Source organism: Pangasianodon hypophthalmus, chromosome 21 (assembly GCF_027358585.1).
Source record: "Pangasianodon hypophthalmus isolate fPanHyp1 chromosome 21, fPanHyp1.pri, whole genome shotgun sequence".
Classification (NCBI taxonomy): Eukaryota; Metazoa; Chordata; class Actinopteri; order Siluriformes; family Pangasiidae; genus Pangasianodon; species Pangasianodon hypophthalmus.
The window spans coordinates 13,067,909-13,081,009 of NC_069730.1; the positions used below are offsets into that span (position 1 = coordinate 13,067,909).

Genomic DNA, 13,101 nt, shown 5'->3' on the forward strand with positions numbered 1-13,101 from the left:
ATATTTATATATATATATATATATATATATATATATATATATATATATATATATATATATATATATATATATATATATATATATATATATAAACACACACACACACACACACAAACACACAAACACACAAACACTGCATAAAAGCATTTGGTAAATTAATAATTGTAAATATTTTGTAATAAAATGTTATCTAATCCTCTTTTTTTCCCCAATCAGCAACCTACACAGAACCTCACACCAACTATGGTAATTACTGGAGACCCATTTGGTGAAAATATTGCGGCATTGCGGTTTTTCTTGATGGTGAAGAGCTCCTTGCTGACAAACCTGATGACATAACCATGGGTGTAGGCCTTACTATGATTGCCTACTCCCTGTTCAACAAAGTACAGAAAACCAATTAAAAGTACACAAACTTTTCTGCAATATCTGTTGGGCACTCAGGAGAAGCTACCTATAGCTGTTTTGAGGCTTATTAATTTCTTCAAATGTCCCTTGTAAATAGTCCCATAGTCAAAATGTTGACAGTCATTGATTGCATTGTATATTGAATTGTAGTATTTTCTGAGGTACCTGAAATATACAGTACTGTGCAAAAGTCTTAGGCACATGCAAAGAAATGCTGTAGAGCAAAGATGGCTTCAGAAATAATGAAACTAAATGTTTCTACATTAAAAAAATGTACTATAAAGAGCAGTAAAGAGTAATAAATGAAACAAAGTCAATATTTGGTGTGATGATCCTTCGCTTAAAAAAAAAAAAAAAAAAAAAAATAGTAGTCTCAGGTACAATGTGTGCAGTTTTATAAGGAAATGAGCTGCAAGTTTTACTGAGCATCTTGCAGAAGCAGCCACAGTTCTTCTGGAGACTTTGACTGTCGCACTTGCTTCTTATTTTTGCAGCAAAACCCAGCAGCCTTCATTATGTTTTTTGTCTGAAAAGTGTTTATGTAATATGCTGCTTTCTTTACTGACACACAAACATTTTTCTGTAACATTTAATTTTGGAAAACTAATGTTTGGAAATCTAAAAGGTTTTTGTACTGAATCAATAATGTAGAAGTCATAAAATAAAAATCTATAACAAAGTTTGTACTATAAAAAATAGGGTGCCTAAGACTTTTGCATGGTACTGTATTTTAAAGTTAAAAGATTAGAGTCACTTTTTTTTTTTTTTTTTTTTTTTTAAACAGTTTTGTCAAGATGTAAACTCTTAATTTATAACAATATTAACATTATACCATATAATATGCATATTGTTGTTGTTGCTCAATAAACAATCTTTGCATTGTATTTGGTTTAGTTCTTCGGTTTATCTAGTAGAATAGTAATTCTAAAAATACCAACACCAGGAATAGTAAGCCTTTAACTAGAGGGGGAGAGGGAAAAACATTAAAGAATTTAAATAGGGAAATGGTTCCTTGAAGCACTGAAAGTGGTTCCAGACCATGCTTAGTGAAAGACTTTGTCAAGAAACTTTAGGTCCCTCAGAGAACTGCCCTTTTTTGAAAAGGTGCCTTGAGGTTCCCCTGAGGGTTCCGCCGGTGTGGCAATGCGAGGAACCCCAAATGGTGCCTCGAGGATCTTCTAATTTTTACACTGTAGATAGTGGCATTGCCTTACACCCCCAGTTTGCACAATTTATTTTATAAAGTGCAATATTTTTATTCACTCAAAATATTTTTAAAATCCTCTTTATAAAGGAACAAAAAATGATATGCTCTTACCAATACTGCTTTCAGATAAACAGGTGTTCTAACTATGCAACAGTACAGATTTCAAAAGCGTTTCACAGTGGTGTATAATTCTTACAACATGATCTGTGTAAATGCTCCTCAAGTTTTATAGTTAAAAATATGTGTTCCAAAGTTGTTGTTTTTTTTCATTATACAGATTAGCATTTCAATTAGCTAAAGGTTGTCTTCTTATCTTATTTAAATATAATTAATATATTTTTATTTCACTATTATTGAACAAATATTTCAAACTTACTTCAATAATGTGTGCATTTGTTTATTTTATATACTACTTTCATACCTCTTTGGATCCCAGCAGTGAGCAACGAGGAACTCTGCCCCAGAAATCATCATCAGGAAGCAGTTTATCATCCACCAGACGAAAGATGCAATTAGTCTCTATGATCGCGTTCTCAAAACACTCATCCTCTTCTGGGGTACCAGCCGCTGTTGTGACGCAGGCACACACTGTGTTTGTATTTGAATGTAAAACAAATGTGAAAGAAATTTAATCTGGTCATATTTTACTGTGTAGATTTTGGTGTTAGGTGCATACGCTGGTAGCTGGCTGGTCCTCCTAGAATTTTCCAAAACTCAGCTGCAGCAGGGCTTTCAAAGTTCACCCCTTCCTCAATGGTCTCCACTTGTGTCGCCCGGCAACCAAGGTCATGGTTCAACTGGATAAAAGTGGCCAGTTCTGATGCCTAATAAAGAAACAAAGGTTAAAAAAAATATCATTTTGTATTAAAACACATGACATCAGATTTTTGTGCTACATTGTCATAGTCATGGCTAAAACCGAGAGTCAAGTAATAACATTTTTAGATTTATAGTAAGTATATTAATTTATAGCACTTTTAAGTGACTCAAAGGGTACTTTCACACCAAAATACACACAAAAATACAGCAAGGTAAACAAAGCGTGCACATGAATCAGAAAATTCAAATGAACAAGGAAATCACTGAGTCAGCAATAAATTTTTAATAGTTTGTTTCTTTTTGATCAACAGTCCAAATATCCAGAAAGTACTTCATTTTTACAGAGCTGCAGCTCTGTACTTTGGCTTAGTTTGTCTTTCATTTCAGTTTAGCAGCTCAAGAAAATTGCTCCCTGTAATCCCAAAATCCCTGCGGCTGGGTCGATTCAGGGTCAAAAAGCTTTCTCACTGCTATCAAACCATAATAAAGTTTGCTTGGAATTGAATGGAGACCACCTTGCTTAGACACACACTGTCTAAAAGAACTGCACCAAGGGAGATATGTGCGTATGTGAAGGCAACAAAAGACACTTCGAACTGGTAACATCATTACACACCACAGATATACAGTGGGGTCCAAAAGTCTGAAACCACTAGAGAAAATGCTTCTATTTTGCATTCTTTTCTAATTTAATATAACAATTCTCATTAAAAGTTATATTACTGACTGAATTTCAGAGTATTTAGTATGTTCCCTTTTCGCTTTAACGACCGTGTGCACTCGAGCTGGCATGGACTCCACAAATTTGTGCAAAATCTTATGATCCATTTTAGATCAACTCCACTGGAGTGTTGTCTGAACACATGCTTCAATAGAAGAGATTAGACATGAGGAAAATCTGACCTTTTGGACAAAGCAGTTCACATGGTCAGTATCACAAATTTGCTTACATTTAAATAGGGACCTAGAAATAATGCAGAGTCTTAAATATAAACTATTCAGTATATTGAACATTTACTTTTTGTTTTAAATATTTCAAAATTCTAAAACCTTCTGTTTATTTCCAGACTTTTGACCCCACTGTACATACAGTATAAGCACACAGGTAAACATGTTTTGGAGAAAGACTAAGACTATGAAATGAATAGATTATACAATTGAGGAAAACCATTTTGTAACAAGTTTTGAATATGCCTGATTATGCGTCAGGTTTAATAGCAGCCATGCTGTACCTTTGCTCTCTCTATGACATTTGCAAACTCTCCTATCCAAACGAAGCAGTGCTCAGGTGTAACCAGTAGAAAACAGTCACCGCTGTTCAAAGATGAGACCCTGGGCTCCACTAGTCTTGTCTGGACATGTCTGCGACCTGAGCAAAAAATAATAGTAATAAAAATTATAATGGTTTAGACTGCAATCATTTCTAACCTAAGAGATACCATTAATTTATAATAAACAATTGTTTTAGTAACATAACATTGAAGATTGTAACTTTTGAAAAGAATTAAGTACAGGACTGACCTTTGACTTGCATGAGCATGAGCTTTTTGTAGGGAGCAGCACTGTTGTTGGTCACCTGCTCAGACATGCTGACGCTACGTAAACTCACACTGCTGTAGTTCTCCTTGCTGGCCAAACCAGCCAGAGCAGCATCTGAAATGCTGGAGCTCTTACTCACTACAAAACAGATAAATTCACTTAAACACACAAGGTCTTTCTCCCAGCATGTTTCTTAGTCACCTCGTTCCTCAATTTTTAACTCTACCAGTGAACTCCCTTTCTTTTCTCCATTAGGCCAAAGCATCTTTCAGCATCAACTTTTCTTTTGTTTAATACAGATTTTCAGATGTGATTGAGCCATTCATGGTTTTTTCTTTATTCTTTATTCTCCCCCTCATAATACCTTCATTCCCACATTGTAATCCCATATTTTCACATTCTTGTCTTTCTTGATGTCTCATCACTGTCTCTTCTCCTGTTCCATGGCTACGTAGTAATTTCTATTTCCACGTCATCCTCTCCCTCTTATTACTCACTTTTCTCCTGTTTGATCCTCTTGCTTTCCAGAATCCCGATGTTGAGTCTCTGTTCAGTGTACTCGTGTCTGATGTCCTCTCGCGCTGCCAGAATCTTTAGCGGGTTACGTGACGCCTGAACGTTACGTAAAGGACGTATTGCCCTCTTGTGGTGCACCATTGCTGATGATAGCCTAAGGTCAAAGAAATTACATTTGTGTGTGTTTGTGTATGTATCCATGCATATGTATTTTAGATAAATTTATAATATAGTCATAGAAAATAATCATTTCTGATCTGGCATAAATTGCTTATATTGTGAGAGCTCTAAAGTGCTTGGTTATACATAAGCATATTAGAATGTAATCATGACTAGTCTAGGCTACTGGTCTAGGCTCAGCCTGTAATTTATTCATTCATTGACTGTCACACTATACTATTTAATAATGTTTAACAATGTTTTTACAATCAGTTTTAATATTTTTGAGAAGCAGCAAAATTAACTCAAGAATCCTGACAGACATTTCATCCATACCGTTCCATCCTTCATATGGTAGCCAAAAAGTCTACCCTCCCTGTCCTGAAGCACAACCAGTTGGCTATAACAAGGAAACTGCTCTGAGAGCACCTGATGAAGTGTCCTGTTATAAGAAAATAAGGAACCTGTTTTTTGCCACCTCCACCTTGCCCAATGAGATATCTTATTAACTCTTACATATATAACACAGATCATGGCCCAACCAAAGAATGCATTTTTGCTTTGGATGTGTACAGTAGGTATGTGGTTATGTATTGATTGAATATGCTATTAATTGTGACCGAAAATTTTAGATATGTGCATGCATACATTATATGCATTTTTCTGAATTTTATCCAAGCACTCGCATATCCATGAACCACTAACCGTTAATCACATTTCAGTCTTCTCTACACAAAGAAATTAAAAATATATATATATATTCACAATGTTAAACAACCATCTTTTTGTTTCGTTTTGCATAAATTACCATTTTACATTTTTAATGCACCATACAGTATGTTATCCATCATAATGAAGGTTAAGGGCTTTGGGTAAGGGTCAAACAGTGGCTTATTGGAATTAATCTAAAGCTAATGGTTTATTTTCTTAATTTTAATGTTGGTTTAAAGCAAAATTAAAGATACTTCAAGTGTAACTCCTATTTATGTTGTAAAATCATTAGTTGTGAATTTCTACACAGAAAGTGTATGCCAATTTATCAATTCATTTATCTGGAACATATTTAGCATTGGGCATTTCACTGTATACTTACTTTGGTGTATGTTTGCCAAATATGGCATCAAAGTCATCATCGATCGGCACTCTTGGCATGCTGCGTGGGATGTCTGTCACATGCCGATAGAACTTTGAGAAGATTTCATCATCCAGTCTCATGACTTCTTTCACAGCCTTCTCAGTCACAGTCAGAGTCGTCTCCTGCAAACTAGTCACTGAGAGATAGACAAAGAGAGAGAGAGACTGAAGCCATGAGAGAAAAGCAAGCCATTATCATCAACACCCGACTCAAAGAGACTGAACTGGAAGAGATCAAATCATCAACGGTACTCACCTTTACTGTTCAAACGTCCCAAAAACGTCTCCAACTTATCCAGTTTCTTGTCGGATTCCATATCTGCTGTGACCTCAATCTCTGTTATAGGGATAGCCATTGACAGTTCCATGAAGATTTATGCATGTACTTCCTACAAAAGCATAAAATAATGCAGAAGGGGGAAGTGTGTGTTACATTTACCCTCCTGTGGTTTGGAGACAGCTGGCACACCATTCTTTAGCTTCGCAGAGACTGGAGACAGAATGGGACTGATCACTGCAGAGGAAGCAGCCAGACCTAAGACAGAGAGGTATTTTAGATTAAAAAAGTCCTTCAGTTTGTTGCAGTTGGATAAAATGGTATATACTGTAAATGATATATACCATTTTATCCAACTATTTTATACTTTTGTATTATAAATGGTATATAGAGCATTTACACAAATGAGGTATTAATGAAAATCCAGTTAGTTCAGAAAAATGTTTGTATCCTTTAAGAGCTGGAAAAAAGCTTTAAGTAAAATTTGCATTAAATCATGCCAATTAATGTATGGATTTCATTGACAGGCTTAAATTTGTTTCAAATGCACACACAAATCTATAAATTAAGAAAAATAAGACTAGCTATTCAATTATGTTAAAAGAAATGGCACATTATAGAAGAAGAAAGAGTTAGTAGTCAAGGCACTGCAGTGGCTAAGCTGCATTACTGGAAGATTTACTGCATGCTGCGGAGGAGCTGCTTAGGAGGCGCTGTTTCACCGTTTAGTCATCATTTTGTCATTTCCAGCTCTGTGAAATGTCAGCTATGCCATGAAAAGGCATGGTAATTTACAGGTGATTGGCATTTATAAACATATGCACGTGATTATGAAGAATCAAGCATTACCAAAATTTTTGTAAATCTGGCCTACAAAAGGTTTACACACGCTTTACTAAAAGATTGATAAATGATGCCCAATATGCACAGATGTGCCCTGTTTTCATTGTAATAGCAAAAAGTGGATAAATGCTAGCAATCTGTATAAATGTTCTATGAAATGTAATGTGTGCACGCATGTACTTATCTATCCTAACCTTTCTTCACCATCCGAGCAGCCACAGTGTACTGGCCAGAGTCATTTGCCACACCCTTTCCAGTGCTTTGCCATGCCTCCTCTCGTGTACAGATCATCTGCTTCCGCTCTTCAATGGACATCTGTCCCTCTACTCCATCTCCCAGCCTCTGATTGGATAGAACACAAACAAGAATTAGAAATAGGAAATGTGGTGCAATCGTCACATAAGCAGTGCAAACTTTGACAACAGTTGGACAGGCCACTCTGTCATAATATGCCATCCATAACATCAAATGGAGGAGTCAGATTGCATGTTGGAAGCAGGCCTCTAACAAGCGTTTGTCTTTTAGCAATCTTGTTAACATTGGCTGTTTTGTGCTTCATCATGATCTGAAAGAGCTATGTGAATGATATGATCACTGATGCCATAGTCTACCTGTGTTTGTCATAACAGCCAATAGCAGCAAGTTAGCAGGTTAACATTGACACACAATCTGGCTCAAAGACAGTTGAAGGGCAAAGACTTGCAGTTATAATACCCGCAAAACTGGGTTAAGTCGTACTGGAAATTTGGGGTAAGTTTTTTTTTTTTTTTTTTTGGCTTCAGGTATGATGGTGTGGGACATATCTGAGCTGGCGTATGATGTTAGTGTTTGACATTTCCCACTAACAAAAACCTAACAGCTCTGACTCTGAATTACTCTGAAGTACTATTACAGGATTCCCAGGGTGACTCACGGCAGCTCAGGAATATCCCAGACTCAATGATGCTTTTGTTTCCATTTTTAACCAAACCCTATGCATTGCAGCTTTAACCTGCTTTTGTTTAACTGCAGCGGGTAGTGTAGGTCTTGACTAACAATAAAAGAAAAACTCTAAATATAAGCAGCACATGTGTTACCCAACACAAGTGTTTATAAACCACTCATTCAGGACATTCAGACACTAAGAACATGTTTGCTCTGAAATGCCCACAGCCCTGAAGAACACAAGATGATTGCAAAATATATTGCTGTGTGCAAGGGGCCACACTTACCTGGCATGGATGGTCTACAGGCTGATATTTTTGGGTGGAATGGAAAGGAGGAGGGGAATAGGTGGAAGCAAAAACAGGCTCCTATAGGCAGGAGATGATGTGAGAAGGAGAGAGCAGGGAAAAAAAGAAAATAGAAGAGCACCCAGAGGGAAAGAAATGAGATAAAATAATACTGAAAAGGGCAGTGCAAGACAAAATGACTCATACAGAACAGGAGTATAGTATGGCAAACTTGTACCAGAAGAAAGTAGGGCAAAGTCCACCAAATATCTTTTCAAAAGACAGATGAATACAAGCAAGTCAAAGTTACAACAATCACTGCAAAGCTCCAAAAGGTATTAAGCCCCAACTAATCACCGTGTAGTGTAAGCCAGGAAGCAGTGCAGGTAAAATAGCTGATCTGCAAAAGCTAAAGTTGTTAATGCAGTATGCATGATCGAATCTTACCCAAACCTTCTCAGATGAGGCAAACTCCTCAATAACAGCCCTTTCTTCCTACAACACACAAGTAATGGATGTGTGTATAAGGCACAGTTTGGTTTTTGTTGTAGAATACACTGACCACATCTTGGGGTCCATACCATACAATCCATAAAATATGCCTAACAAATTATTCTACTCGTCAGACTGACCCAAGTAACAAATGTATGTATGTCCAGTACAAAAATACACAATTTAAATGTGTTTAGCTGGGTAGCTGGGGTTTGGACACCACTGAAGCAATGGTCTTGACCTAAGTTAAGAACAATACATGATGGTACAAGGCTATGTTTAAAATTAGCCTGGCAAAACCCTTATCCTGAAGTTTCAGATCCTTGTATTTGTTTTGCTCTACATATTTAGTATGGCATTAACCCATGTCAGTGCCAGGGGTCTCATTTATCAAAGCATGTATAGAACTTTTTCTAATTCTGTGCGCAAGAGTCACCAGTACGCACTAAAATATTGGCGCGCATATATATATATATATATATATATATATATATATATATATATATATATATATATATATATATATATATATATACGCATGCACACACACACACACAAGTTTGTTCTGGTCCACTAATTTGATTGGTGAAGTGCAGTTCCAAGAGTGCCAATATTTAGTATAAAAACACTGGGATGTTTCACATCTGCATCACTCCACTTGTCTGTCACTACATAAAATTACACTGAAACGAAAATGGGCTGACAATCAGTCTTCTGTCAGTCTTTATCCAGCTGTAGCTTCTTTGGGAACTATTTCTGTTGACAGAGCAAAATATGTAACCCTAACACTTAACTTTTCAACAACTTGTTTGCATGAAACTCTTTACTAATGACTGAAGTGTTACTGTGTTGTTCTTCAGTAGTTAATAATAGTTTTTTGTTATTTAAAAGAAATATATTTACAAAAAGAATTGAAAGTATGTTAGTGGAGAATATATATTACTCATTGCTAGATTACAGCCTTTTATTTTTTATGTTATTGTTAATTTCTGTCAATTTATATCAATATCTGCTTAGTTCCTGCATAGTTACCTATGAGTTGTTGAACAGTATTGTACAGTGTTAGCAATATTTCGCCATATTGTGTCTGAAATGTCAGTTACTTCATATTACTTTCTTATTAGTAGAATGATTGTATAAAAGTAATATCATACTCGTAATCATGCTGCTGTACTGAATATTGGCATGGCTGTGATTACCTGCAGCACTCAGCCTGTGGCCTCATACCTACAGCCAAATCACAGCCGTGCAGATATTCAGTATAACAACCATATTGCTCATGCGACACTGTTTAATAACTTGCAGTATATATACACATTACATGTACATATGATTGATGAAAAAAGATCCCAGCTCTTAATATTTTTAACCAGACATTTCCTCAGTCATTTACCTTCTTCTTGAAGCCTTGCTCTTCCCATATTTGGTTGCTCATTGATGCCACTTCCTGTTTCTTGTTCATCCTGTTCTTCCAATCCTCCTCCCCACTCTTTTTCAGCAAGGCTAACCTGGGAAAAGAAATGCCATCACACTCATAGGGTCTTATACTGCACATCACTGGATGCATTGTGAAGACAAAATAAATATTCAGTAATGTGGATTATGCATTTTGCTTTGCAAATATTCTCTTTTTCATTCTGTCCCTGCAACCTCTTTTGATTCTACCTTCCAGTTTCATCCTTACCATAAAGAAGGGCAGCCAGCAGAACAGCACATTCTAAAATAGCAATCTCTATGTGGCTCAGTGAAGGAGAGGAGCACTGACCCACATTCATTCATCAAACAGGACGCAAAGAGAACAGCACTGATGCCCTTGACACATGCTGCATTCACAGCCATTTCCGTGACCAGGTGCTGAACACGTTAGCAACAAGAACAAACCATGGTCTGATTTCCCAAATACAAATTAATTATAGTTATTTATATTTAGAGACAAAATATGGTATATCCAAACATCTGCTGTAATTACTGGATTTGACTATTTAAGGTACACCCACTGCTGACAGGTATTGTCATAATGTCATATATACGCAACTGCAAAGAACACCACTGCCAGTACAGTGGGATAGTAGGGACAGCCAATTAGTGGTCTTCAAAATGGTCCCGTCATGTAAGGACACCTTTAAAACAAGTGTTTGGCATACATTTTTCCACTGCTATAGCTACCCTGTGCAATGGTAAGATGGAAAAATCTAAGAGCAACAGCTGTCGGGGTATGAAATGATCCCCTTTAGTATATGAGAAGTAAATAACACCCCAAAGCCAAGAAAGAAGGTGTGGAAAGCACATATACAAAAACGTGGAACAATATTCATTTTTTAAAAAAAAAAAAAAAAAGCTTGCCAGAAAGGTTCACAGGGCATCTGGGTGAGACTAGAAGTGTGCATTGTGACTGGTATCTTGCAGAACTCAACAGGGTTGCAGTGGTTTAAATTAGGCTACTAGTTTATATTTTGGGAAATTGAACCAGATAATTTGTTAGAAAATAATGCATGAAGATACAAACAGAAATATTAACTGTGTAAGTAGGATTCGGTCCCATACACATTTTCATACACATTTCTAGTTGAGACCTATTATGAACTCGAGTGATGTTGTCAAAGTTGAGGAGTCAGAATTCATGGATCATGCTGACAGTGCTGGCATTTCTACCACTTTTGTTTTTTTTTTTTTCCCCTCTCTCAGTGTTTCCAGGGGCATAGTAATAAACCAAAAAAAAAAAAAGAAAACAATCACCAAAACCACCTTCTTCTGGCTTAGATCACACCCAATAAGTGCAAACGAACCTACTAGCATGCACTAACAAATGCCTGGGACAACTGTACACCACACAAAGCAAAATCTCCTGTATACTTATCAGGATTATATTTTACAAATAGCATACATGAGACCACTAACCACACACTCACCTCTCCTTAATGGACATTGACGTCATTGTCTCTGGTTCTTCGGGGGCCACAGGAGAAGACTGGATTCGATTTGGTATGATGTACTGGGGCTTAGGTTGCGTCTGAGGTGGGACCTTAGGCTGCGGAGGGGTGTAGGAATAAGACTGAGTGGGGTTGATTGTCTGAGGGGATACTTTGGTTTGTATCTGTCCAGAGGATTCAGGGTAGAATTGTGCTTCTGGTGGTGGAGGAGACTGGAGGTATGACTGGGGTTTGGGATGAGTCTGAGGTGAGGTTTTAGGGGAACTGTGAGAAGAGCTTTGGAAGTGCGGCTGAATTGTCTTCGGCTGGGGTTTAGGCGGAGTGCAAGGAGGGCTGTGCTGCAGGTATGTGAGTGTGTGAGAAGCAGCAGTCGAAGTGCGTGGAGAGCTTTGGAGGGAAACAACTGCAGTGCTCACGGTACACACTGAGGGACCAGTCTCAGGAGCATCTATGTAACACACAAAGTGGAAAAGTACAAGTGAAATGTTTAATGTGCACACACACAGACACAAAATAAATCTAGCTGTAACATTCTAGCTTTAAAACAGAGATATTTGTGACTCCCCTGCAACTGGCTAAACTTCAGAAGGCCTAAAATGCTGCTACTTAAGAGTTTTCTGTAACACTGCTCATCCAAAAAGTGGTTATATGTAGTATTAATAATTAAAGGATTTTTGTTCTATATATATGAAAATACCAACAATACTCTGGCAGAGAATCTGTACTCATACCTCATACACACAGTAACAGGGAAAAGTCAGTAGCCAATCATAGCCAACCATGAGAGAGAGAGAGAGAGAGAGAGAGAGAGAGAGAGAGAGAGAGAGAGAGAGAGAGAGAGAGAGAGACCAAAATACCACAGTAAGAGGGAAAAGGATTCAAGAGTGTCAGAGTTTTAGCTTTTTTTTGCTGAAAAGGTAAAGAATTTGTGTGGCAATCTGGGGAAAACTTACCAGGTATTGCTGTGGCTAAATTCTGCCAAATCAGCCCAAAAAAAAAAAAAAAAAAAAAAAAAAAAGATGAAAAGCTGGGGTTTGGTCTACAACATACTTTGACACTTCTACATTAAGAAACCACACACATTATAATATATATATATATATATATATATATATATATATATATATATATATATATATATATATATATATATATATTAGGCTATTAGTTTATATTTTGGAAAATGTGTCTTCTAACTAAATTTGTTAGAAAATATTGGAGGAAAGTAGAAATAAAAATACTAACTGTGTGACCAGGACCTATTTCTAGTTCAAAATGTTTGTGACGCACCCATGAATTACCTGTGTTTGGTGTGTTTGCGTATTTTTACTTTAAACTTGGTTATATTATAATTGTTGTTTGTATTTAATTCAATGATCTTTGTCATTTAGAGGCCAGACATAATTTTTTTCCCCCTCTTCTCTGCTAGCTGTAGTTATCAGGAGTACCGGATAGCCTCAGGATGCATGGTTCAGCATCGAGCTATGCAATTACAGTGGAGCGCTTTCCCCTTCAGCCAAAACTTATACATGAGCTAGCTAATGTTAGATGACTAGTTCATTCTGT

General features: G+C 36.7%; 1 protein-coding gene across 11 annotated transcripts in view; it reads right to left on the reverse strand.

The window, feature by feature from the left end:
• The window catches only part of svilb (supervillin b), a 60,189-nt gene that overhangs the window by 12,109 nt on the left and 34,979 nt on the right, over positions 1–13,101 (reverse strand). For 9 of the 11 annotated variants that reach the window (XM_034314674.2, XM_034314673.2, XM_034314675.2 and 6 more), the window contains 13 exons: positions 11,515–11,983; positions 9,999–10,113; positions 8,561–8,608; positions 8,114–8,194; positions 7,097–7,244; positions 6,222–6,317; positions 6,039–6,119; positions 5,742–5,919; positions 4,471–4,643; positions 3,956–4,111; positions 3,667–3,803; positions 2,292–2,439; positions 2,037–2,182 (listed from right to left, as the gene is read on the reverse strand). In XM_034314674.2, the coding sequence (XP_034170565.2) occupies positions 2,037–2,182; positions 2,292–2,439; positions 3,667–3,803; positions 3,956–4,111; positions 4,471–4,643; positions 5,742–5,919; positions 6,039–6,119; positions 6,222–6,317; positions 7,097–7,244; positions 8,114–8,194; positions 8,561–8,608; positions 9,999–10,113; positions 11,515–11,983 (1,976 nt within the window). The remainder of the gene's footprint in view (positions 1–2,036; positions 2,183–2,291; positions 2,440–3,666; positions 3,804–3,955; positions 4,112–4,470; positions 4,644–5,741; positions 5,920–6,038; positions 6,120–6,221; positions 6,318–7,096; positions 7,245–8,113; positions 8,195–8,560; positions 8,609–9,998; positions 10,114–11,514; positions 11,984–13,101) is intronic. The other 2 variants (XM_034314669.2, XM_034314672.2) reach the window with 2 other exon arrangements.